General features: G+C 49.8%; 1 protein-coding gene across 1 annotated transcript; it reads left to right on the forward strand.

Annotated features, from left to right (window-relative positions):
• The first annotated feature begins 6,937 nt into the window (after nt 1–6,937).
• Nucleotides 6,938–25,395, forward strand: AMBP (alpha-1-microglobulin/bikunin precursor). Its single transcript, XM_023223777.2, has 10 exons — nt 6,938–7,292; nt 8,679–8,821; nt 10,380–10,456; nt 11,289–11,405; nt 12,410–12,511; nt 15,521–15,567; nt 22,777–22,858; nt 23,938–24,105; nt 24,431–24,604; nt 25,252–25,395. The coding sequence occupies exons 1-10, from the start codon at nt 7,176–7,178 to the stop codon at nt 25,281–25,283; spliced, it is 1,059 nt and encodes a 352-aa protein (XP_023079545.1). The 5' UTR covers nt 6,938–7,175; the 3' UTR covers nt 25,284–25,395.
• The last annotated feature ends 906 nt before the right edge of the window (nt 25,396–26,301 follow it).

A 26,301-nucleotide genomic window follows, 5' to 3' on the forward strand; every position in this document is an offset into this window, starting at 1 on the left:
CATACCAGCTGTGGGAGGCTGGGCAAAAGAGTGAATCTCTTTGAACCCCAGTTTCCTCCTCTGTAAAGTGGGGATAAAATTGGTTTACCCTATGAGGAGCTAATATATGCTCACAGCGGATGATCTGAGAACTAGAAGTGAATTCGTATAAACTGTTTAGAACAGAGCCTGGCACATGGTTAGTGCTAAATAAATGCTAGTTGTTTTTGCTGTCATTATTACCAATGGATGCTTTCAGCGCAAGCATTCTATCATTTCTGTACTTGCGGGGGAGGAATTGTGTCAATTTCTGGACTCTCATTATTACAGACTCATGAACTTGTTGACATCCAGCTGGGCTGGCTCCTTCCTCCAGGGAAACCCTCCTAACACAGATTCTTCCAGAGAAAGAAGTGGAAAGAAGGACTTTGTCGCCCAAGGGCAAGAGCCAGGGAAGAGTTCCCACTGCCCTTCCAAGGCAACTGATTCAGAGAAATCCATTTGTCTTCACTGAAGAAAGGCCAGTGGGAATTTCCAGAGAGCTCGGCTTGCCTTGTGGTTTCAGGAAAGAATAATTTTAGTCCTTTCAGAGATGCTGGGTTGCATCAACTCGGTCAGCCAGGAGTTGGGGCAGGTCCCCAGAGGTCCTGCTTCAATGGACAATAAGATTGGCCTGCAACGAGCAGGAATATGCCTGTGTCCCCTTCCTGGACACAGACAAGGCCTTTGGAAGTTTATTCTTTTGTAACCATTTCTTCAGGGGTGCAAAAGGAGCTAGATCCTGGGCCACAAGCTCTGTCCCCAGGGCGCTCTGATCTCAAAGACACTCTGAGCTCCACATATTATAAGGGCAGGAGTGCTTCTCCAGGCTAAGCCACCCACTCCTGCAATCAGGAACCTGGACTGACAACATCTAAGGACACCCCTGACCCAGGGCCAATGTTTATTATTGACTAAGCTCTCTCCAAGGAGCAAGGACATGACATGCTTCTAATCATTTAAATCTCATACACCCCTATAAGCTCTTATTAACCCCATTTAACAGAAGAGAAAGAAAAGTGAAGTCACTTAGCTAAGATCAAACAGGCAGGAAAGGGTCACAGTCATGACTGGAACTCAGGTCTGTCTGGATATAAAGTTCAGCTGCTTAATCACCACAGCATGCTGGACAACGCCTTGGGAGTATTCCAGGCCATAACACACAGACAAACTCAAATTTGACGACTCCAGGACAAGCCACCACAGAGCAAGGGGTCTTTGCTTTGTACATTTTGCCATTGAGTAGCCCAGTCATTCCTTCCTTTGCTCGTTCACTGAACATAAGGTTAAGGGATTTTTGGATGTGGTGAGTCCAATTTCCCAGTATCCCTCAGCTGTCTGCTTGGGTGGTCCTTCTTGGGACCTGACCTAAATCTCCCCCATGGTTCTGAGTAAGTCAATTAGCACTGTTGGCTGAGCACCTATTATGCACCCAGCACAGTGCTGGGCCCCAAGGAGGGAAAGAGGATCTGGACTTGGTATAGCAGACACTGAGATGACCCTTGGCTGGGGAAGGGAGAAATAGGCCTGACTTTGGCTATGAAGAGTCCAGTGAAGGGAGACTCATCAATTCCAAGTGTCTAAAGAACAGGGCCTAAGTTCTAGCCAAGAGACAAGAGATGGGGTCAGCAGAGTGCCTTAAGTGTAACAGAGACAGATCTTGGTTTGAATTTAATGTCTGGGTGACCTTCAACACATGATCACCTGATCTCTTAGTGTCAGTTTCCCTACCTACAAAATAGGGCCACCAGCAAAATAAGATTCTTTTTTTTTTCTTCAACTTTTATTTGAAGTTCTGAGGCATATGTGCAGATCTGCAGGTTTGCCACATAAGTAAACAGGTACCATGGTTGTTTGCTGCACAGATATACCCATCACCTAGGTATTAAGCCCAGCATCCATTAGCTATTCTTCCTGATGCTCTCCCTCCCCACCACCCCACAAAAAGATTCTTTTTTTCTTTTTCTTCTTTTTTTGAGATGGAGTGTCACTCTTGTTGTCCAGACTGGAGTGCAATGGAGTGATCTCAGCTCACTGCAACCTCTGCCTCCTGGGTTCAAATGATTCTTCTGCCTCAGGCTCCCAAGTAGCTGGGATTACAGGCGTGTACCACCACGCCCAGCTAATTTTGTATTTTTAATAGAGGTAGGAGTTTCACCCTGTTGGCCAGGCTGGTTTCCAACTCCTGACCTCAGGTGATCCGCCTGCCTTAGCCTCCCAAAATGTTGGGATTACAGGCCTGAGCCACTCCACCCGGCCTCCAAAAAGATTCTTAATAGAGGATTTAGAATGACATGCTCTTGCAGTGCTCTGCACGGACTTGGCAGGCAGTAAGAACTTAGTAAAATTATAGTAGCCTTCGTGGTCTGCAGCAACCGCACCCAATTCTAGTTCCCCAGCAAAACTATTTTTTTTCAAGGGCCCCAACCAAGCATCAAGCTCTCTAGCAGGGTAGGGATGGGCAAGGTAGAGGCTAAATGTTTTATACTCACCAAGGGATTTTAAGTAGGCTTGGGGCAGGGAAGCCTGGGCGCGAGCCCGCGTTGTACCTCTTTGAGCCTTTGCGCCTGCTCTGTCTCCATCTGTACAGAATAATCTGTGAGCAAACCCTGGTAGGTCTTTCTGGAAGTTCTCTGCTGCCCCCTGGTGGACAAGGGAAGTTCACACCTTAGTGCAGTTCCAGCTATGTGTGGAGTCCTTAGCTGGAGCGCATGCGGTACCAAGTGCCTATGATGACGGGGTCCTACAAATCTACACACTTGGGGTGCATTTTCACAAGTGACCCTCATTCAGTTATTATTTCAACTCTGAAGCCATGGAGGGAAAGGACTGCCCTATTGTCCCCCAGCAAGCCACAAGGATTAGGACTCAAGTCTCTGGATGGACTTGCTCTTTGGGACGGAGGTGTAGGGATGAGTGGCGATGCCTAGAAATCACAGGGCAGTGAGAGCACCCCTCCACGCCACTGGTCATGGAGTTATGGGTGGTGTGCACCTCCTGCCACGCCATGGGGACCCTGAGTGGACAGGCTGTGACACGAGGCCGTGGCAACTGAACAAGGTCAGACATTGGAGGCAAGGCCTCCTGTCACGAAGAAAGTCACCTTATCATTCCACCATTGGCAGAGGAGGACTCAAACCTTGACCACACCCTCTGGTCTGAGTCCCAGTTAATGCCCCCGATGTCCCTGAGGGTCCAGTCACCGGGTCCTAGAGCCCTGGCCTGGCCCCTTCCTTCTTCCTGGAAAACCTCCTAAGGAGTTACTTTCCTGGGTCTCCAGCTTATGCTACCTCCTGATGGATCTCTCCCAATTACCTATGTGGTTGGCCTTGACTTCTGAAAACTTGCAGCGCCCTCTGTGTACTCCCAAACAACACCCCTTGGCCCGGCAACAAGGTCCCACCTAGTGGACCTCAGCCACCTCCCCAGCCTCACTCTCACCACTCCCTTCCTTCCCCAAGCTCCAGACCTGTGGATTTATTTTTATTTTCTGGATTCCAAATGCATTTCTCTCTCTCTCTCTGTTTTCTTCCTCTAAGCCTTTGCAATTGCTGTTCCCTGTGCCTGAAACCCACTCCCCTCCCCCTGCACCCACCCCCCCTGCACTGTTGTCTGGCTCACTCCTACTCTTGGGTTCTGACTCCCTTGTCCTGGCCTCTGCTTCCCCGATCACTGAAGCAAACATCCCGTCTCATCATCTTCTCACCTTGTCTGTTTCCCAATCCCAGGCCTTGAGGAAGTTCCGGGAGGCCTGTCATATGTCCATCCTTTCCCTAGCACCAAACAAGGAGTGCGTATTTGGCAAAAGAATAAGTAGACACAAGAATAAATGATGAGGGGGGAGCCTGGGTGCTACAGTCAGGCCTGTCTGGCCCCAACTCAGCCACACACTGGGTGACTTTGACCAAGTCCTATCCCCTCCCTGAGTCCCAGTATGTGCATCTGAAAATTGAGGCCTCTATTCCATATTGCACTGGGCACCCCTGAGGCTCTGAGGTCTCCTGCGAGGGGCGAGACCCTCCCCCACAACCAAATGGTTTCAGAACCTAGCAATTCTCATGGACTCTTAGACCCCTGGGCCCCCTAGGAGGGCAGGGACCCCAAAGGCTCCATCCTCCCACCCCAGCAGCCAGAAGGGGAAGAGGGGACAGAAGCTCTCTGACCACTGTTGGTCACAACCTCATGTCCCAAGGTTAATTTTTAAAAAGCAGTCAAAAGTCCAAGTGGCCCTTGGCAGCATTTACTCTCTGAGTTTGCTCTGGTTAATAATCTCAGGAGCACAAACATTCCTGGAGGCAGGAGAAGAGATCAACATCCTGGACTTATCCTCTGGGCCTCTCCCCACCCCCAGGAGAGGCTGTGCGACTGAATGAACAGCGCTGTCCAAGAGAGGCTAGGACTGGGGCTCTGAACACCCCTGCGCATCTCAGGCTTCCCATCTGAACGATGGGGCTGATAACCCTAGTCATGCAGGCCCAACATGAAGGTCAGGGAGCCATCTTCATGCACTGTAAGCAGACTCAGTAGGATGACTTTATTCCTATTAGTGGTTCATTGTTATTTATTCTTATACCGGGCCTGCCTCCTCCAAAGACAGACACCCTGAGCCACCACACAGGTAAGGCAGCGGACAGTTTATAGAACACTTCCTCACACATTGTCTCTCTTGGCTTCTTGACAGAACAAGAACTGTTTTCTTCAGTTCACAGGTTAGGAAAGTGGTCTTTAGCAAGGGAACGCCACCCCCAATGTCACGCAGAACGAGGAGAAGTGGGGGGTTACCACCTCCTTGCTATCATCATTAACCAAAACCTCAAAGACTGAGAAACTTTGTGAACACAAGGAACAGGAAGATAACTGTCCCAGAAAGCTAAACCAAGACAGTAAGTGTGCTTAAACTTACATCATGGCTTTGAGCTTCCTAGCAGCCAAAGCAAGAAGGGAATGCAATCACCGGCCAAGGTTAGGATGACGGAGCAAAGGAAACACATTTATGAATAGAAGCTCGCTTGTTCTGGATACCAGTGAAAGAGGGATGTACTGACTGAACATTACAGAAGAGACATGATGCACCATTTGTTTCTGCACTGACTACATGGGGGAATCCTTCGATTCTCACATAAGCAGGGGTCTTATTCTTGGGACTGCCTGCCTGAAGGGGTCATTCCCAGATCTAGCAGAGAGGTGGCTGAGAGTATGGAATGTTCCAGGCCAAGAGCAGGGAGGAAGTAAGGACAGTAGCTTTGACCACTGGAGAAGGGAAATTAATAGAGAGGCCTGTGGTATTGCTGGCAAGAGTGTGAGCACACAGACAACTGACCTGGGTTTTAAAAAGTTCTCATTTAAAATCTTAAATTTAGGCCGGGCGCAGTGGCTCACGCCTGTAATCCCAGCACTTTGGGAGGCTGAGGAGAGCGGATTACCCAAGGTCAGGAGTTAGAGACCATCCTGGCCAACATGATGAAACCCTGTCTCTACTACAAATACAAAAATTAGCCAGGTGTGGTGGTGAGCACCTGTAATCTCAGCTACTTGGGAGGCTGAGGCACAAGAATTGCTTGAGTCCAGAAGGCGGAGGTTGCAGTAAGCTGAGATCGAACCACTGCACTCCAGCCTGGACGACAAGAGTGAAACTCCATCTCAAAAAAATAATAATAAAAATAAATAAATAAATAAATAAATAAAACCTTAAGTTTAATAACTACCATATTAGTTTCCTAGGGCTGCTACGAAATATGTCTTCTCCCAGCACTGGAGGTCAGACACCTGAGTCCAAGTTTTCAGCAGTTCCCTTTGAAGTTCCCTTTGAAGGCTCTGGGGAAAAGTCCTTCCTTGCCTTTTGCTAGCTTTTGGTGGCTGCCATCAATCCGTGGTGATCTTTGACTTGTAGCTGCATCCCTCCCATCTCTGTCTCCGGCTTCACGCCACATCTTCCTCGTGCTTCTCTCTGTGTCCCTGTGTCTGAGTCTCCCTTGCCATTCTTTTATAAAGATACCGGTCATTGGATTTAGAACCCCTGTCATCCAGTTCAATCTCATCTAACTAATCACATCTGCGAATCAGGTTCCTTCTGCGGTTCGGGATGCACATGGATTTTGGAGGGGTTACTGTTCAACCTGCCACAAACACTCAGCTCTTATTCTATGCTGGGTACTGTCCTAGCGCATTGCAGGTGCCCACTCAACAATGCTAGGAGCTAGGAGCTATTATTATCCCCATTTACAGATGAGGAAACCGAGGCTCTGAGAGGCAAAGTGACTTGCCCAAGGTCACACAGCAGTGAGTGCCACTGTAGGCTGCTTGGCTCCCACATCCATGGTCTCAACCGCACCTTTCCCAGCTACTCCACTCCCGGTTGAGGGATTCTGGGCAAGTCGCTTCACTCTTGGAGACCCAACTCCTCTGTCTGTAAAGGGGACAAATAGCGCCTACTTCATAAGCTTGTTGTGGGGATCCACTGGAAGCCCGTGACACGTGTAAAGTGCCTGGTACACAGCCAGCACAGAGCAGGTGCTTAGTGAATGGAAGCTCATAACAGTCATCATTCTTAATGTCTCTATTATTTGCAAAGGCTAGGGCAAGCCTGGGGGCTGGAGGAGGAAATCTGGGGACAGGATACCTGGATTCTGGGCTTGGGTCTGCCAGTAGACTTCCCTGAGGTCTCTGGCAAGCCACTTCCTCCCCTTGGGCCTCAGTTTTTTCCTGTGAGAAATGGGCCCAATCAGCCTTGACCTGCTGGCTCACAGGGCTGTGAAGTCCAGATGGTGTGACTCAGCAGAAAGGCCAGGTCGCTCCCCAGCCTCGCATGACCCCAGTGACAGGTAGGGAATCTGAGGGGGACTTTTGGGGGGGCAGAGCCCAACCCTGGTGCCCCAGGGCCCTATTGTGCTTGGCCAATGCCTCTTCTGAAGCAGCCATCCCGGCCTCTTGGTACTGTTGACCCCAGGGGTTGACCCCAGCCATGCTACAGGGATCGATCTGAGCTGGCCTTGGGGCTGTAATTGGCCCCAGCCGAGCAGGGCAAACACTGAGGTCACCGATAAGCCACAGGCCCCTTCCCCAGCCTCAGTTCACAGCTACCCTGGGCAGGGAGGCAGTGGCCCTTCTGTTGCTAGAGTGAGCCTGTGGGATACACCAAGGCAGAGGAGCCTAGAGCCATGAGGAGCCTCGGGGCCCTGCTCTTGCTGCTGAGTGCCTGCCTGGCAGTGAGCGCCGGCCCTGTGCCGACGCCACCCGACAACATCCAAGTGCAGGAAAATTTCAATGTCTCTCGGGTGAGGCTGCCGCTGTCTGTGGTGGGGTGGATGTGGTGATGGGGACGCCAGGCAGATGGGCCCTGCTGAGCAAGTGCTGCCTGTCTCGGGGTCTCAGGCTTCTACTCAGATCATCTGGGATTATGGGATCCTTTGAAGGTACAACTCTATCCCCTGCTATTCTGTGGGCCTCTTGGCTGACATTCTATGAGTCAAACATCCTCACCTTCTGCATTGCCCTCCTGGGCTCCAAGGGGAACCCTTGTGTTAATGGGAGCCCACTCCAGAGAAGGCTTTGTCCTGCCTGCCGCTACCCTGCAGCCCCCATGCAGGCACCTAGCTTTGCTCAAACCTCTCTGCCCACCCCACTCCCAGCCCTTCCCTCTCTAATGACTCCCCTCTCCCCGTGGCATCTTTCCCTTAGCTCTTCCTGCATCCCCTGCCACATCCGGCCTGACTGCGGACAGACACCTGGGGTGGCACAGGGTGGACATGTGGCCAGCAGCTTTCGGGTTGGGCATGTGGGGCTTATGGGAAGAGGTGGAGCGGGACAGGGAATGGGGTTGGGGGACATTCAGAGGCTTGGGCACACGGAGAGACCTGGACTGGGGCAGGACACTCTCCTGCGAGTGTGGAGTGCCAGAGCTGCCTTCCAACCCCCACTCTACCCTAAATCCCGGGGTGGCTTTGAGCAGACCCTTGCCCACCTGGGGTTCAGTCTCCATGCCTGTATAAAGGGTGTCAGAACCTTCTAGCTGTGGTGTCGTGTGGGTTTTGTTTACTTTTAGGGATAAGGAAAGGTCGTGGCAGAGGGGCAGTGAGAAGCAGGTCCCTGTGGCAGTCTGGGACACAAAGGGCGTGGGGCACATTGACCTGTTGTGCAGGAGCCTGAGAGCTCCTTCAGCTGTCCTGTGCGCTTTCAGGAGGAAGAGGCAGCAGGCCTGTCCTGAATGACCCCATCATGTTCATTACACTTCTGAAATACTTCCTAACATGGGGTTGTGGGCTGCCTTGCGAGGTGGGGCTACCCCATCACTGGAGGAGTAAAAGACAGGACTCCAGCTCTTGGGGAGCAGTGGTTGATGAAGCTATGGACAGATCCCACATCTCGATAAAGTAAGCCCTTCTGCAGGGCAGGTTGGGACCCCAGTTGCACACCTGCTTCTCTGGGCTCGCTGTGATGCCTGGAACTCCACTCTTAGGGATCTGTCCTCCCTTGAAGGTGTGTGGCCTCTGACTAGTCATAAGACATTATCCCTTAAAAGGATAAGTCATCTCGAGGAGAAGGAGGAGAAGGAGGAGGAGGGGGAAGAGGAGGAGGTGGTGGAGGGCAGGGAGCAGATGTCAGCCAGGTCTGCTTTGAGGTCTGAGACTGATGCAGACCCCCAGAGCTCGCCTGCCTCCTAGATCTATGGGAAGTGGTACAACCTGGCCATCGGTTCCACCTGCCCCTGGCTGAAGAAGATCATGAACAGGATGACAGTGAGCACGCTGGTGCTGGGAGAAGGCGCTACAGAGGCGGAGATCAGCATGACCAGCACTCGTTGGCGGTGAGCACTGGGGTGGGGCCAGAAAGCTGAGAGAGACCAAGAGACCCACAACCTTTCCAGCCCCGTCCATCCTGGGAAGTTGCAGATGTCTGCTTCCAGCCAGGACCTTCCCGCTGAACCCCAGATCCCTCTACTCTCCTCCACCAGGACCACCCTTTCCAGGTGTCCTATCTATTCCTCGAGGGCAGTGTCCCAGCACTGTGCCTGTTCTGCAAACTGCTCCTCCCCCTTGGGCATTCCTTAGCCCAGTGTGGGCACTTCAACCCCCCAGGGACCCAACCTGGGAACTGGGCTCCTCTCTCCCCTGTCACCCATCGTCAAGTCCTGCCCATTGTCCTCCTAAATCCCCCCAACCTGCTCACTTCTCCCCTCTCCACTGCCACCACCCTGGTCCAAGCCACCTCTCTTTCTTTCCTGGTTGTCTGCCACAACCTCTCTAATCTTTCCCCACCTCTGATCTCCACCCTTCCACCCCATCCACTCTTCACCCAGTAGCCAGAAAGACCTTTTGAAAACTCAAATCTGCTCGAGACCCTTCCATGACTCCCCACTGCCCTGGGAGTAAGATTCAAACCCTTGATGTGGCTTTCCAGGGCCCTCCCAGAACCCCGAACTCCCTGCCACATACTCTGCCGTGTAGTCTGAGTCTACCCATGCGGACCTTCTGTAGGTTCTGGAACTCTCACGCCTCCAGGTCCTTGCGCCTGATGTTCCTTTTACTGGGAGCACTTCTCACTTCCCTGGGCTAATTAATTCCTGTGGATTCTTCGGAACTCAGGTTTCATGTCACCTCCTCCAGGAAACCCTCCCAGACACCCAGGTTCAGGTTACCTGCCCTTCCTTGTGCCCGAAGAGCACCTCACACTTCCCCCCATGTGGTACTTCTCACACTGACTGCATCTGCCTCTCGCCTGCCTGCCTGACCCACTCAATTGCAAGCTCCAGGAACCCCAGGGGATGGGGTCTGTTTTGCTCTCTTATGTATCCCTGGCATGTAGCACAGGGCTTGCCACATAGGTGCTGTCCAATAAGTGTCCATTGGATAAATAGTGCTCATTGTAACAATAATAGCTAATACATATATAGTGCTTCCTCCAAGTTCTTTACATATGTGTCAGTTGATCCTCACACTAACCATGTGAGGTAGAAACTGTCATGATCCCCATTTTATAAATGAGAAAACTGGGGCAAGAGAGACACAGAACAATACATGGATGAGTGCAGGAATTCATCACTCCAGCTCCTCCTGCGTCAGTATATGTGTAGATTTGATTAAGGAAGGCGGTTTCAGTGCTGGCTTTGCCAGGAGGATGGCACGGATTGGTTTCTTCTTCTCTGTCCCTCCATCATATGGAAAATGGGAGTCTCTCAGGGCTAGTATGAGGATTAAATAAGACATTTGGAAATGTTCATTTTCAAATTAGAAAGCAAACAAAACCACACAAACAAAAAGACTCCCCCAAACCAAGCCATTTGGAAAGAGCCCTGCAGGAGGGTTGGGTGTCAGGACGATGATCTCTGCCAGGAGTGACCTTCCTTTTGATTTGTTCATTTCTAGGAAAGGTGTTTGTGAGGAGATGTCTGGAGCTTATGAGAAAACAGATACTGACGGGAAGTTTCTCTATCACAAATCCAGTAAGTGGAGTGGAAGACATGCACACTCTCTCCTTTGCTTGAAAATACCTTGATGTCCTCAGCTCCCCTTGCCTCTGTAACCTTTCCTCCCATTTAGCTGAGATGTCATCTAGCCTTCCCCCAAACAACTCCTCCTCTTCCTCCTCCTTCTCCTCCTCTCCTCCTCCCCTTCCCTGCCCCCCTGGTGCCCATGCCCAGAGTAGGGTGATGGTGCTGATTTCACCAGCCTTCATGTTTTCTTAGGCACCTCCTATCAGTTGATAAAAATTTACTAAGCATCTACCATGTACAGTGGGCATGATGCTAAGTGAGAGAGGGATTTGGACATGAATTGATTTGTTAGTTCAGACAATGTTTATTGAATATGCTCTATGTGCCAAACAATTGTGTTAGGGCTGAACTTATGAATATATTCTATGTGCCAAACAGTTGTGTTAGGGCTGGATAGATGGATGAAAGAAGAAATGATTGGTAACTGAATATATGTAAAGGATAAATAAGTCAATCAGTCAGTTGCCTAATAGGTAAATTGATGGAGTGATAAGGGAAAGAAGGAAGGAAGGAAAGAAGGAAAGAAGGGAGATGGATTGGTGTATGGAGAGGATAGAGGGATTGAGTGATGGTGGATGAATTAATATGGGTACACGGAGGATATAGATGGGTGAATAGGGAGAGACTGAATATGGATGAATTGATAAATGGAGATATGGAAGGCATGGGTGGATAGATGGATGGATGAGGAGATGACGTGTGAGTAAACAGGTGACAGACCTCCAGCTAGAATAGTCTTCTGACTACTGATCCCTTTGGTCTGCCTGCACCTCCCATGCAGAATGGAACATAACCATGGAGTCCTATGTGGTCCACACCAACTATGATGAGTATGCCATTTTCCTGACCAAGAAATTCAGCCGCCGTCATGGGCCCACCATTACTGTCAAGCTCTACGGTAATGGCTTATTACTAGATGTGGCCATTGGAGTTAAGGGTGGGAGGACATTGATTTATGGACAGTGGAGTGGGTAAGGGCAGGGAGTTTTGCTTTTTCTTTCTGACAAAACTCCAGTTTGGAGAAAGGTACAATCATTGAGTCTCCCTGGAGGAGGTGAAATTCTCTTTTTTTGATCTCTAAAATTCCAGGCCCAGAGAATTACAGAGCCTCCAGACCCTTAAAAGAACCAGTGGGGGCTGAGTGCTGTGGCTCACACCTGTAATCCCAACACTTTGAGAGGCCAAGGCAAGAGGATTGCTTGAGGCCAGGAGTTTGAGACCACCTTGGGCAATATACTGAGACTGCGTCTGTATGAAAAATCAAAGAATTAGCTGGGCATAGTGCATGTGCCTGCAGTTCCAGCTACTCAGGAGGCTTAGGCAGGAGGGTCACTTGAGCCCAGGAATTTGAGGCTGCAATGAGCCATGATTGGGCCACTGCATTTCAGCCTGGGCAACAGAGCAAGACCCTGTCTCAAAAAAAAAAAAAAAAAAAGGGATCGAGATCGAGACCATCCTGGCTAACACGGTGAAGCCCTGTCTCTACTAAAAATACAAAAACACTAGCCAGGCATGGTGGCAGGAGCCTGTGGTCCCAGCTACTCGGGACGCTGAAGCAGGAGAATGGCGTCAACACGGGAGGCGGAGCTTTTAGTGAGCCGAGATGGTGCCACTGCACTCCAGCCTGGGCGACAGAGGGAGACGCCGTCGCAAAAAAAAAAAAAAAAAGGGGGGGGGCGGGGGAAGAGTCCTCCGTGGAGACTCAGGAGACCTGGGTGGGAACCTGGGCGGGCCCTTCTTCCTCTTGGGAGCCTGTCTTTCCCTAAGTGTATCGAATAGATTCAACTGCATCAATAGTTTTCAAATTTTCCATGAGGGAAAATCACTGGGCAAAATCATTTCAGGTCCTTCCACTCCAGGCACCTGGTGGTTCTAGGCGTCTCCTCTGCTTCCTCCTTGCAGGGCGAGCGCCGCAGCTGAGGGAAACCCTCCTGCAGGACTTCAGAGTGGTTGCCCAGGGTGTGGGCATCCCTGAGGACTCCATCTTCACCATGGCTGACCGAGGTACATAGCAACCCCCCACCTCAATATCCTGTCCCCTCTTCCTCCCTTGTGGGCCCCAGAGACCATCCCAGCCCCTGGGTCCTTACTATAATCCTCTGAGATAAAGAGGGACCACAGCCTCCCCTCTTAGTGAATCGGGAAGCCAATGGATTTGCTCCAAGTCTCACAGCTTATTCCCAGCAGAGCTTAGGCTAGAACCCATTCAGTGTTCATTCTACTGCCATGTGTCTCAGGGAGGTTGTAGCCAGAATCCATAGATACCTCTTCACAGGCAAACAGTTTTGGGACTAAGAGGATGGGCTCAGGAATCAGTGTTACGGGATCTTTGGGGCATTGCTTTTCTGGCTGTAAATCTCTGTGGCCGGTGGTGCGTTTGCCTGAGTTTTGCTTGGGTCTGCTGGGCTTGTTCCACCCACTTGGCCTGGTAGATTATGCTATGCTTGGCTCATGCTACTGGCCTGGATCCCACACCTCCAAGGGAGACCGCGACTCAGGCATGAAGCGGCAAGGGGCGTATGAGTGAGCATGGGGTCCAGCCACTGTAGTCAGACATGCTGGCTGCTGCCATGGGGTGGGCAGCTCCAGGTGCTGGCATGGGTGCCAGCATTCTGTAAGGGTGTGGCTGGACCAGGTGCACCACAAGCAGATTTCTCAGCTGGCACCAGGGAATGGAGTGGTGCCTGGAAGCTTGGAGATGCCAGGAACTGCAGGGCCCCAAAGAGGGATTCACAGTCCTGGCTCGGGGAGCTCCCAGGTCTGGGCTCCCCAAAGGACCACAGCTTTTCTCTCCTTCTCTTCACCTGCAATGTGGTGAGCAAGGGGCATGTTTCAGCCCTGTTTGTGTTACAGTTTGCCTTGCCATTTGATGGGTCCTAAGTTTTTGTCCTGTGACCAGAATGAGGTATGCAGACAAACGCAGGGCGAGCGAGATGAAGGGGAGCTTTACTGAGCAATAGAACAGCTTGGAGGGGACAGCTGCCCGCAGTGGGCAGCTCCTTTCTGCAGCCAGGGTGTTCTGATGAGTGTTCAGCTCCTAGCAGAGGGGAGACCCTGGAATGGGAAGCTCCTCTCTGCAGGCAGGTCATCCCATTGTCTCCCCTTGTCTCTCTGTCCTCTCTTTGAATCTGGCTGAGCCTGGGGTTTTCATCTCTGTCCTTTCCTCTAGTCTGGCTGAGTCTGGGATTTCTATGGGCGCTCTGTGTGCAAGTTTGTACTGACTGGCCCATGGGCGGCGACGGGTAGGCCCAGGGAAAAGCACCACAAGTTCCCCATCTGGTTCACGGGACTGGTGGCCCAGCCCCCAGGCTTCAGGCCCTTCCCGGCTTGAAGGTGGGGCTTCACCGGGGACCAGCCTCCTTCCACTCAGGAGCCTGTCTGCCTCCTGCTGCTATTCATGGCACCCAGGCTATTCATACCAAGGGGCGCCTCCAGGCCAGTGCCAGCTGTCATCAACCCCCACTTGGCTTCCCTCTCATGCTTGTTGGCACCCAAAGTCTGGAGGGGGCTGAGGCGACCGGGAGCTGGCATGTCAGCGCTGCCCTGAGCGTGTGTACCCCTGTCCAGGCTTCAGCAGCACCCTGGCTCAGACCTGATCTTGCGCCAAGATAAAGCAGGCACCAACAGCAGGGAGAAGCCAGGCAGTGGGAGCAGTCATCCTAGAGTCTGCGGTGGGCAGGGGACCTTCCTGGGCCTCTGAGAGTGCAGAAATGCCTGGGTCCACAGCCACAGCAGCACAGCTGCTGCTGCACCTGGGGAGATCCTGCCCCACCAACTCAGAAGGGGCAGGGCTCCCACTTGTGCCCGGCTCCCACCAGCTCCATGGGGTGTGCAGCCCCAGCCGCACCCCCTTGCAGCCTGGGGCAGGGGCTGTTGGTGGGCCCAGACCGGTGTCTAGGGCTGGGGTGACATCGTGGCAAGCTCCCTCCACGGCCCCAGCACTCAGGGGTGGCCTGAGGCTCCCCTTGCCTGGCTCGCAGCCCTGCCCAAAGGGTGCCTCCAGGAGTGGATTGTAGGCCCCAGGCCCAGCCATCCAGAGTGTCAGGCTTGGTGGTCACCCCAATGTGGGGTGGACCCTGGGGACATGGCCCCCGGTGGCTTCACACAGAACCTCCTCCCGAGGCACAGGAACCCCGTGCCCTCAGTGTGGTGGGCCTGGTGGCCGCACCACTGGCTGGGTCCCTGAAGTGGGCGCCACTCCCATTTCCTGCCCCAGGCCCCTGAAGCATAGCTGCAGCTCCACACCCCAGGCCCAGCCCTGTGCTCTGTGTGCAAGTGCAGCAATGCCCTGGGCCCAGCTCTGCCCCAGGGGCCCTGTCTGCCCAATTGTATTGCTCCCCTGCTGGCAGGTGACTCAGCCCAGCCCCACTGTGACGGCCCGCAGGGTGGCAGGCTCCAGGGGCTCCCAGAGGTGCGATCCGGGGACTGTCAGCCTCCTTCCCACGACCTCTCTGCAATATTGGTGGGCGAGAATGGCAACATGGGGACTGGGTCTGGAGCAACAGACCCTCGTGCCTCCCTGCTGCAGCCGGTGTGATGGCAGCGGACACTCCGGATGGCCCACTGCTGCCATCAAGAGCACCTAGATTCAAACTTAACTGTATGGCCTCTGGCTAGTCAACCTCTCAGGGCCTCATTTCCCTCATCTGTATATTGGGCATAATAACACCTTCCTTAGAAGTTGCTGTAAAAGGCAATGCAATATAAGCACAATAGCACTGTGCTCATAAATGCTCAGTGTTAGCTCTTGCTATTCTTGCCATGATGCTGATAAAATGATGCTAGTGGGGTGGGGCAGGGGGAGTGGACAGATGGTAATGATGGTTCAGTCACCAGTCCGTTGCTTTTCCAGTGAATGGCCTTGAGCAAGCCACGTAGGCAGGACCATTCAAGAAGTGGACTAAGGCATGACAAGTTCCCAGCACGATGCTCACCAAAGAAACAAATCTGGGTCTAGGATGGCCCCTGAGCCTGGTCCTCTTATTCACTCCTCTCTCCTGCTCTGTGGCCTAGGTGAATGTGTCCCTGGGGAGCAGGAACCACAGCCGATCTTAATCCCGGTGAGTGCCTGATCCCTCGACCCCATCCCACCCCTTCCCACCCCACTCTGCCCCAGGCATGTTGCACACTTGATCCTGCTGCCGAGGGAGGCAGAGTCCTGGGGAGGGGTTGAGAGAAGGCAGTGATGGGCATGAGTGTTGAAGTCAGACTCACTGGGGCTCCATCTTGATTCTGCCACCTGGGCTAGGTGCCAATCCATCTGGACCTCACTTTTCTCATCTTCGAAACGGGATAATTACACTTACCTTCCAGGCTTGCGGTAGAATTTAATGACATATAGAAAAGTCCTTAGCACAGTGCCTAAAACTGTCTAAAAGAAGTAAAACACTCAATAACAAAATAGTAATACTCAGTAATGAAATAATGATATTCAGTCCCTGAAAATAAATCAACGGATGTCCCTAAAAATCAGCAAACCTGAAAACAAGCAGCTTCTCAAACCATCTCTTTTCCTATGTTGCCTTCTGATTTTGGGGGCTTTCTTACGCTTTCCTTTTATTTTCCTGCATTTTGTCATATTGATTACGCTTTCTTCATTCTCTTTTCTCTGATTATTTGGAAAATTATATATCCTATTCTACCGATGTATGTATGTACATGGGTATATATCTATGTGTGTATATCTATGTGTGTATATATATGAATATATATGATATTTATTTAGAAAAATATTCTTGAAAATTGCAAAACTATAAACCCCCCACAAAAAGATCAAATGTCCTTGTTCCTATGTGGAATTAACAGTTGACACATTAGGTATTTGTTCCTATATTTTAAACGAAAATGACCATTGATCTTACGAAACTAATAAATGGTCATTATGAAGAATTAAAGGAATGTAGAAAAGTATAAAGATAAGTAAAAGGTTTTTTTTTTTTTTAAATCTCACCACCTCAAAACTATCAGCAGTCACACAGTTTCTGGAATCTTGCCACACATATGGACAAAAGGACTTATAGAAAAAAGGACAAATGGATGATCAAATTTAGATATACTGTTATTAAGTGGGATTATGTTACAAGTGCTATTTCTAATTTTTAAAAGCATTAATTGTGGTTTTACTTGAATTTTTTTTTTTAATTGAGACGGAGTCCTACTCTGTCACCCAGGCTGGAGTGCAGCGGCATGATCTTGGCTCACTGCAACCTCTGCCTCCTGGGTTCAAGTGATTCTCTTGCCTCAGCCTCCTAAGTAGCTGGGATTACAGGTGCCCACCACCATGCCCGGCTAGTTTTTATTTTATTTTATTTTAAGTAGAGACAGGGTTTTGCCATGTTGGCCAGGCTGGTCTCGAACTCCTGACCTCAGGAAATCCACCCACTTTCGTCTCCTGAAGTGCTGGGATTATAGGCGTGAGCCCCTGTGCCTGGCCTTTTGAATTTTTTCTTAAGGAAACTGAAGTGGAGTTCTTGAACTTCAAATAAATATTTATTCACAAGAGGATTTATGTCCTAAAGATTCTTCTAAAGTCAAGGTGGTGAAAAGACATTTAAGAGGCTGCCCTCACTGTACATTTTTAAAGAGTATATTTATTGGCCGGGCACGGTGGCTCAAGCCTGTAATCCCAGCACTTTGGGAGGCCGAGACGGGCGAATCACGAGGTCAGGAGATCGAGACTATCCTGGCTGACACGGTGAAACCCCATCTCTACTAAAAAATACAAAAAATTAGCCGGGCGAGGTGGCGGGCGCCTGTAGTCCCAGCTACTCGGGAGGCTGAGGCAGGAGAATGGCGTAAACCCGGAAGGCAGAGCTTGCAGTGAGCTGAGATCGGGCCACTGCACTCCAGCCTGGGCAACAGAGCGAGACTCCGTCTCAAAAAAAAAAAAAAAAGAGTATATTTATTGTCTCCGTGATTTGAAAGACAGACAGGAGCACTCTCTTTGAGAGTGAAACTCTGCGGCAACTCTTCTTTCTTCTGCCTTTTTCATTGTCTAGATCGATACCATTCCCGTCTTCTCTGTCTCCATAATCGCATCTTTTAGGAGTAGTTCTCTATTTTAGTGGATTCTGTTCTTACCTTTAGTGAATATAACCACAGCTTCTCTGTTCCTGAGTTATTTATTCCTATTATCCTCTTAATTAGTGCCATTTCTTTGCCAGGTGGTGTTTTTGAGGAGGGTTCATGAGTGTTTCAGTCCATGAATTCTCCCATGTTTGAGAAGGTCTGTCAGTTTCCTTCGTATTTGATGCCATTTTGCTTGTTTGCAACAATCTCGGGTCGTGTGTTTCTTCTCTTAGAACTTTGCATATGTTACTCCATTGTTCTCAAGCACTGATTATTGCTATGAAAAAGCCCGAGACCCGTGTGATATTTCTTCTCTTTGTAGGCAATTTGTTCCTTCTGTTCAGATGCCTGGGAAAACTTTATCATTAAAATCAACATCTTAACAAAACCTGTCTTGATGTCGAAAATTCGGTATAAAAATTTATTGGGGGTTGGGCACAGTGGCTCATTCCTGTAATCTCATCTCTTTGGTGAGCTGAGGCAGGAGGATCACTTGAGGTCAGAAGTTTGAGATCAGTCCGAGCAACATAGTGAGATTCCATCTCTACAAAAAGTGTTTTTTTTTAATTTGTTTTTTAAATTAGCCAGCTCGGTGGGTGGCACTTGTAGTCCCAGCAACTCGGGAGGCTAAGGAAGGAGTATTGCTTGAGCCCAGCAGGAGTTCGAGGTTACAATGAGCTATGATTGTGCCACTGCACTCTAGCCTGGGCAACAGTGAGATCTTGTCTCTATTTAAAAAAATACATCCTGGGCCAGGTGTGGTGGGTCACGCCTGTATAAAAATATAAAAATTAGCCAGGTGTGGTGGCGCATGCCTGTAGTCCCAGCTACTCGGAAGGCTGAGGCAGGAGAATCGCTTGAACCGGGGAGGCAGAGGTTGCAGTGAGCCGACATCGCACTACTGCACTCCAGCCTGGGTGACAGAGCAAAACTCCGTCTCAAAATAATAATAATAATAATAATAATAATAATAATACATCCTGGAATTCAATGTTGTCTTTTCATGTACAGATGATATTTCTTCTGTGTTTGAGGGATATCTCTCTTGATATCATTGAGTTTATCTACCATTCCCTTTGTTGGGTTTTGCTACCTCAGGAACGCTTGTTCTAGCATCTGGGAGCATCTTTGCCTTCCACATCTACTAGTTTCTCCCCAGTTGCTTTCATGTCTTTGTCTTTTCCATCTGCATTCACTGGGATTATCACCAGTCTCTCTTCTATGACATTCATTGCATTTTTAGCAGCCATTTCCTTCTGCAGGCAGTCATTTCATTCTGTTCCTTGCTATTTCTATTTCTAATTTATTCACTGGCTCTGAATTTATGTTGTTTTGGTTCTCAATTTGTTTCCGTAGTCTCGGATTTCTTCTTTTCATCTTTTTCTGTTGTTTTTGCTCATGCCTGTAATCCTAGCACTCTGGGAGGCTGAGGCAGGAGGATTGCTTGAGGCCAGGAGTTCAAGACCAGCCTGGGAAACATAGCAAGACCCCATCTCTCTACACACACACACACACACACACACACACACACACACACACAAACATGTGCGCATAAATGCATGTTCTAATTAAGTAATTCTATAGCTTGAAGGCATTGAGGAATTTCCTTCTGTTTCTTGAGTTCTGTTTTCCTCTGGTGTCACAGGTTGGGTTCCCCAGGACCAACACCTGTAGGGGAGAAGGCATGAAATGAAGGCAGGATTGGGCAGAGGAAGCAGTCCAGCTGCGATGCAGTTACAATGCCTCAGCCAACACCACAGGGACCTCTGACACTTCAGAGATGTCCCAAGATGCTGCAAAGGGGCTGAGTCCTAATACCCCTGTGTTGATCAGTCTGGGAGGTGGGCATGACCTTGGGTGAGATGACTCCTTTAGCTGCCACAGTCCCCAGGCTGACCCCTAGGAGCTGTCTGACAGCAGCACTGTCGGCGACTGAGGAAGTACATCCATTGCTGAGGGGAATCCAAGCAGTTTATGAAGGTGTCCACCACAGCCAGGCTCTTTCTCTTATTCAGGTTATTTTTTTTTTTTTTTTATTCACTTCTGAAGTGGGTTTGGGTAGTTTCTGTACCATTTCTCTTCATCTTGCTCCTTCTTAGTCAGCTTTATACAGATTTTCTGTTTGTTCTGGTACAGTGGGAAGTGCCATTTACTCCTTGGCCCTCTTCCCCAATAAATTTGAGCCCAATCCCACCTCCCCCCAGCCCCATTCTACTTTAGTGTAAGATCTGGGTATTTTATGTTTCATCAACTTTTGTAAAGTCCAAGGAAATGGTGGCGGTGGCGGTGGGGTGAGGAGCTGCCCTGAGGTGCACGTCCATGTCTGAATACCATCTGTGTGTTTCCTGGGGCTGCCATAACAGAGAACCACAAACGGGGAGTTAAACAACACAGATGCGCTGTCTCACAGTTCTGGAGGCCAGAAATCCAAGATCAAGTTGCTGGTAGGGTTGGTTCCTTCTGCGGGCTTCGAGAAAGACTCTGTGCCGTGCCTCTCCCATGGCCTCTGGTGGTTTGCTGGCAGTCTTTGGTGTTCCTTGGCTTATTAAAAGCATCATCGCAATTCCTGCCTTTATCTTCACAGGGAGTTCTCTACGTGTGCGAATCGCCCCTATTTGTAAGGACACCACTCATATCGGATTAGGGTCCACCCTAATAATCTCATCTTAATTTGTTGCATCCGAACAATCCGATTTCCAAATAAGGTTTCATTCTGAGGTTCTGGGGGGTTAGGAACCCAGTATATCAATTTTGGGGGACACAGTTCAATCCATAACATCCTTCCTCTGCTTCTGTTTGGAAGGACTGCTGAATGTTCTGGATGGGGCCCATTATCCCTGGAGGCGGGGGGCTGGTGTGATATAATCCATCCCACAGCAACGTGTCCTGGAGCACTCAACTGCATAGCCCTGGAACTTGTACTACTATTCCTCCCATTCCATGAACTCCATTTTTGCTTTTTACTCCTTTCTCTCCAAAAGGCATTTTCACTACTCCTCTGTCAGGAAAGGGATGGAGTGCCCCTCAGTTTTCTCCTTCTGGATTTAGAAGTATTAGGAAAAATCATAAATCTGATGACATACCAGGCCTGGCGGTTGGAGGGCACAGCTGAGCCATTCTATTCAGTTCCAAAATGTCTTGTGCTTTTTTCCTTGGTTGCCAGTTGTTTTGGCTTTAAGATGGACTCCTTTCTTTGTCTGAGTGATACTGATGACAATTTGGGGGCTGGGGTTATGCTTTCAAACTCATTTTTTTGGCTAAATATTAAGTTTTGGGGGGAGAACTCTAGAGGAGAGTTTCAATCTGCTATTTTAATCCAGAGGTCAACTAAATCTGTATTTCTTTATCAATGTCAAGAATGAAACCACAGCTAATGACTCCCCTTGCAAAAGAGTGAAATACAGCACACTTCTATTTCCCCTGTTTCTCACCATGATTATCCTTTCAGATTTTTCCCCATACCTGTTTTTGTGGATATGATCTGAAATTGTTTACATTTTCTACCTTTATTTTTTTTAAAAGAATTGTTTCTAAATATTTCCAGTAAATCACGTAACCATGTTAGCAATTATTTTTTAACTCTATATTTTATTGGCTTTGTACCTTATCATTATTTCTTTGCCATTACATCTTTAATTTCTGGCATTTAGATTCCCTTCTCAATTGGTGGGACTATGTCTACAAGTAATTTTTTCAGGAAAGATACATGGGTGACAAATGTCTAAATCCTTGCAAGGCTGAGAATGTCTTTCTGTGGTTATATCATACGGCCAGTGGTTTGGATGAGTGCAGGATCCCAGGGTTACAACCTTTTCCCTCTTAAAACCCTCAGATATTGCTCTGGGGCTTCTGTCATTAAATGCTGTCATTTACTCTGAAGGCCACCAGGCTCTTTATTCTTTGTCCCTAGGAATGTCCAAGAAGGAGCTCTTCACTAATTTTGCCGGACTCCCATTTTCCCTATAATTGGGCAACTCGAATCTTTCTTCAACTCAAAAAGTTTTCTTTTATTATTTCTGTATTGATTTTCTCTCCTGGAAATCCTATTATGTGGGTTTATTTCCCATAGCATAGAAACTGCACTTCATCATCTCTATGGTGTGGTTAAATTCAACATCATTTTAACGTTCAACAATTTTCTACTTTCACATACTCATTTCCATCACTGTTGGCTCCTGTTATATGAATGTATGCCATCTTTTTGTATTTGTTTGTTTTTGTTTTTTGGATGCATGTCATCTTGAATTTCAGGGAAGGTTTAAGTGTTCTTCTGTTTCTTACTGCCATCAACCTGAATTCCAGAAGATCCAGAATATCTCCCATTTAGTGAGGGTATTTCTTCAGCCCAACCCAATTCTGGCAGCTGCAGTATTTAACTTGTCCCACGACTTTTCTCCATTTCTCTATCCTCATCAAGGAAAGTCTATATGCCACCAGCTTAAGACTGGTCTGGAAGCCAGAGAAAGTCCCTGACAGTTTTCACAGTGTTCTGTTGCCCCTGAAAAGGAGATGAGAAATTTTGAGATTACTACAGCTACCTTCTCAAGTTCCAGGTCTCACCTGTGGGCAGGGCTGCTGCCTACTGGCCAGCAGTTTCCTGCTCATCTCTTCTATAATTGCCTTGGGATCCTGCCTCAGGGACTCTACACCCAGAGGCTCTCTTGACAGCTTTGGCAACCTGCCCTGCTCTGCAGTCCCCACCACCACAACAAGGAGTTAGGATCCGTTCCAGGGTCCCTTCTTTCTCTCTGGATTTTTTTTTTTTTTTTTTTTTCTGCAAGCAGCTAATGATGATCTGGTCAGCACTTCCTGTAAACCAGTTGCGCCTGTGCTCTGCTGTGCACCAATGCCTTCACATCTTTAGTGTGAGGTGCTGCTCTCCCCTAGTTTCCAACTCTGGGAGATACCCTTTCTTCATTACTATATTCCTTTAGGCACTTCAATTGGAAGTTGGATATGGGGCTGTTGTCATACCTCATGGTTTTGAATTTCACTTCAGACCAGAAATCTGTCCTCTCATGCCCATTCAGGAATTCAGGTTGATACTTTTGTGAAAGCAGTCCTTTAACCAGTCTAGGAGCTGTGTTCCTACCTACACCCTGATTCCCAAAGCAAGTTGTTCATGTATATATTCCAGGGTTACAGGAGAGCAATAATGGCAAGGGGTCTGCAACTGCTTCTTCTCTTTCTCTCCCCCGCAGAGAGCCCGGAGGGCTGTGCTACCCCAAGAAGAGGAAGGATCAGGGGGTGGGCAACTGGTAACTGATGTCACCAAGAAAGAAGGTAATGAGCACCTGCCTTTTCATGCTCCCTGCCATACTCCAGAAAGGAAGGGCCGACAGTTGACTCACACTGGCTGCTCTTATCACTGCAGTCTCTTTATCTGTTAAGAGACTCAAGGGCTGGACTGAGAAAAGGCAAATCAAGTACTCTGCACTCTGCCAGGGGTTGTGGGGGCAGAGAGAGGAGCAAGAAGCATGGTCCTGAGCTTGAGATCTGTCAGCTCCATGATGAGAAGCTGGTTCTTGCCCTGTCTGTATGACTGTGTGGCCTCCTAGCCTTGGTTTCCTCATCCATATTATGGGATAATAGCCTGTGGGGCTGAACATCAGGGCTTTTGTGGAAGCAAGTTGGGGAGGGACATGGGAATGCTTTGTGTAGTTGACAGTGTTCATGAACAACTTCCTCTCCAACTCGATCAGCAAACACTGAACCCTGCTCTGCCCCAGCCCCTGTGCTGGGCACTGCGATCATATAGACCACTTGTGTCATTTTGGAACTTCCGGTCTAGTAGGGGAGGCATCCAAGGGAGAAGGTGATGGACCCAAAAGGAAGGGTCAGCTAAAGGACTGGGGGAGCTGAGAGGTTGGTGGGGTGAAGGGATCAGGAGGATTTCATGGATAAAGGGGAATTCACGCGGTGTCCAGGCATCCAGGTAAAGTTTTATGGAGGGTGGCATTCCAGGGGGCAAGGAACAATGGGAGCAAAGGCAGCGTGGGTGGGACTTGGTGAAAAGGTCAGGCTGGCCAGTGTGGGTGCTGGTGAATATGTTATCAACTACTATTACAGAGTTTGGGGGCAGACAAGACCAATACAGGGGGGACAGTGGGCCTGTGGTTCACTGGTAACTCCCCATGACATGGAGTGGAACGGGCATTGGTTTTGGAGACAGGGTTTTGAATCTTAGCTCTGTGTGACCCTGGGCAAGTTACTTCGCCTCTCTGAGAGTCAGTCTGCTTATCTAAAAAGAGTTGATAATCCTTTCAGTGAAAATTAAATAAGATGGCACATATCAAGTGCCCAGCCTGATAATGGGTACACAGTCAACACTTGGTCAGTGCTGCTGGTCTGCCCCTCCCTAGACTCCTGCCAGCTGGGCTACTCGGCCGGTCCCTGCATGGGAATGACAAGCAGGTATTTCTATAATGGCACATCCATGGCCTGTGAGACTTTCCAGTATGGCGGCTGCATGGGCAACGGTAACAACTTCATGACAGAGAAGGAGTGTCTGCAGACCTGCCGAACTGTGGGTGAGTGCGGGCCCCCACCCCCGTGCACTCTGCACCCTCAAGACCCTGTCCTTCCAGTAAACCACCTGTGAATTGGAAAGGTAGCTAAGATAGGGCATTCCAGTGGCAGAACTCCAGGCAGTTTCCTGAAATCATAGGAATTCCACCTTTGGATGTGGAGGACCTCGGGCAAATCATTTTCTTTCTGTGGGCCTCAGTTTCCCCATCTGTCAAAGAGGGATGAGATGCTCTAGATGAGCAGGGCCCTCTGGCTCAGCAGTATCATGTATGTCTGATCAGCAGTCACAAGGGTTTCTCATGTTCCATGCCTCTCTCCACTCCACAGCGGCCTGCAATCTCCCCATAGTCCGGGGCCGCTGCCAAGCCTTCAACCAGCTCTGGGCATTTGATGCTGTCAAGGGGAAGTGCGTCCTCTTCACCTACGGGGGCTGCCAGGGCAACGGGAACAAGTTCTACTCTGAGAAGGAGTGCAGAGAGTACTGCGGTGTCCCTGGTGATGGTAGGCAGCCCTGCAGGGTGCCAGGCTGGGCTGAGCGGCTGTTGGAGTCGAGGTGGGAGAGCCCTGGGAGGAGTAGGGGTCTGGAGAGCTGAGTTCTGGACTCTGTTCTGCAGCCCATCTACTCTCTGAAATGGGGCCGAGCCTGGGGCCTTACCCCAGCTGGATTTGGGCCTTGGGGAGGTACTAGCCAGGCACTGGCAGAGGGTATGCAGGGCTGACTGAGGAGTGGTGCAGAGCTGGCTTCTAATTCTGCACCTGCAACGTTGAGCAAGTGCCAATCTGAGTGTCAGTATTCTCTTGTAAAATGGGACACAGCACTTGCCTCCCAGCCTTCCCAGTACCTGACGCGGAGTTAGTACTCAGCTAACAGCAACTGCTACTACTAATAACGACGATGCAATGATGACAGTAATAGCATTCCAGGGAACAGCAACCATTCAAGATGCTGGTGCCTTGATTTTCCCACTGGAAAATGGCACCTGCAGTAAACCAGAAGAGGAAAAAAAAAAATCTGATCATTTCGTGGAATGCCCTTTGGAGATAAATCATTCAGCAAGCAGAGGTTACTGGCCCCAGGCAACAGCTGCCTTCCCTCCCCTGAGGGTCCCTGCCCACAGACCCCTCCCTGAGTCTCTCTGTGTCCACAGGGGATGAGGAGCTGCTGCGCTTCTCCAACTGACAACTGGCCGGTCTGCAAGTCAGAGGATGGCCAGTGGCTGTCCAGGGGTCCTGTAGCAGGCAGCGCCAGGCAACCTGGGTCCAAATAAAAACTAAATTGTGAACTCCTGAAATTCTGTGTCCTCATTGTTCATTGTCATCACAAACGTAACAGGGTGGCGGAGGGGAGAAAAAGCCAGGGTGGGGCCATATGCAACCCCAGCTTTCCCCAGAAGTGAAAACTGCGTTGGAAACATAATAGAACTATCTTCAGTACATGACATTGGCTATGCAAATTATGAAACAAATCACAGTTCTATTTACAATAGTGTAAAATGGGATTATTTTGTTTTGTTTTAATAAGGCTAGGAAAGAAAGGAGGAAGAAGCTCTGGGGACTTGTTTCTGGGAGAGGTTTGATGGGTCATCAGTGACCCAGGCTCAGAAGAAATAATTGTGCCCTGCTGTGCCCAGGGAGCTCAGGGCAGACAGCCCACAAATGCCTGAAGTAATTCCCCTGTCCTTTGCTGCACCAAACACTTCCCCAAGGTTTCACTTCGGCTGCAGCCACATCCCCAGAACCAGCTGCCTGGAGCTGGAAAGCCTCAGCTGTTTCTCTACATGGCCCTGGACAGCCCATCCCCTGGGACCTTTCCCTGGAAGAAAAGTGCTCACTGGCCTTCACCTTGTGTCCAGTGCAACTGCTGGGCCCCTGCCCAGGGCCAGAAGCCCTCGGTCTGGGCTGGCTTCTCCTCACCCTTGGGAAAGGGAGTAGGTGGGCTGTCTAGAGCAGCCCAGGACAAACACGACTCCAGGAGACTCCAGTGTAGACACATGGGCTTTACAAACATCTGATTTATAAATATCTCTTGCTAACTGCATCCGCCCAGAGCCCCAATGGCTGCTGTGGCTGTAGAGGGGTTGGAGGCCCCAGCTTTGTGTGTTCTGAAGTGGAGAGCTGACCCTGGCAGAAGAAACCCAGGCAGGGCCCTACCTCCTCCTCTCTGTGGGTGACCAGCATCCTAAGGGCCGGTGGCTAGT

This window comes from Piliocolobus tephrosceles, chromosome 14 (genome assembly GCF_002776525.5).
Source record: "Piliocolobus tephrosceles isolate RC106 chromosome 14, ASM277652v3, whole genome shotgun sequence".
Classification (NCBI taxonomy): Eukaryota; Metazoa; Chordata; class Mammalia; order Primates; family Cercopithecidae; genus Piliocolobus; species Piliocolobus tephrosceles.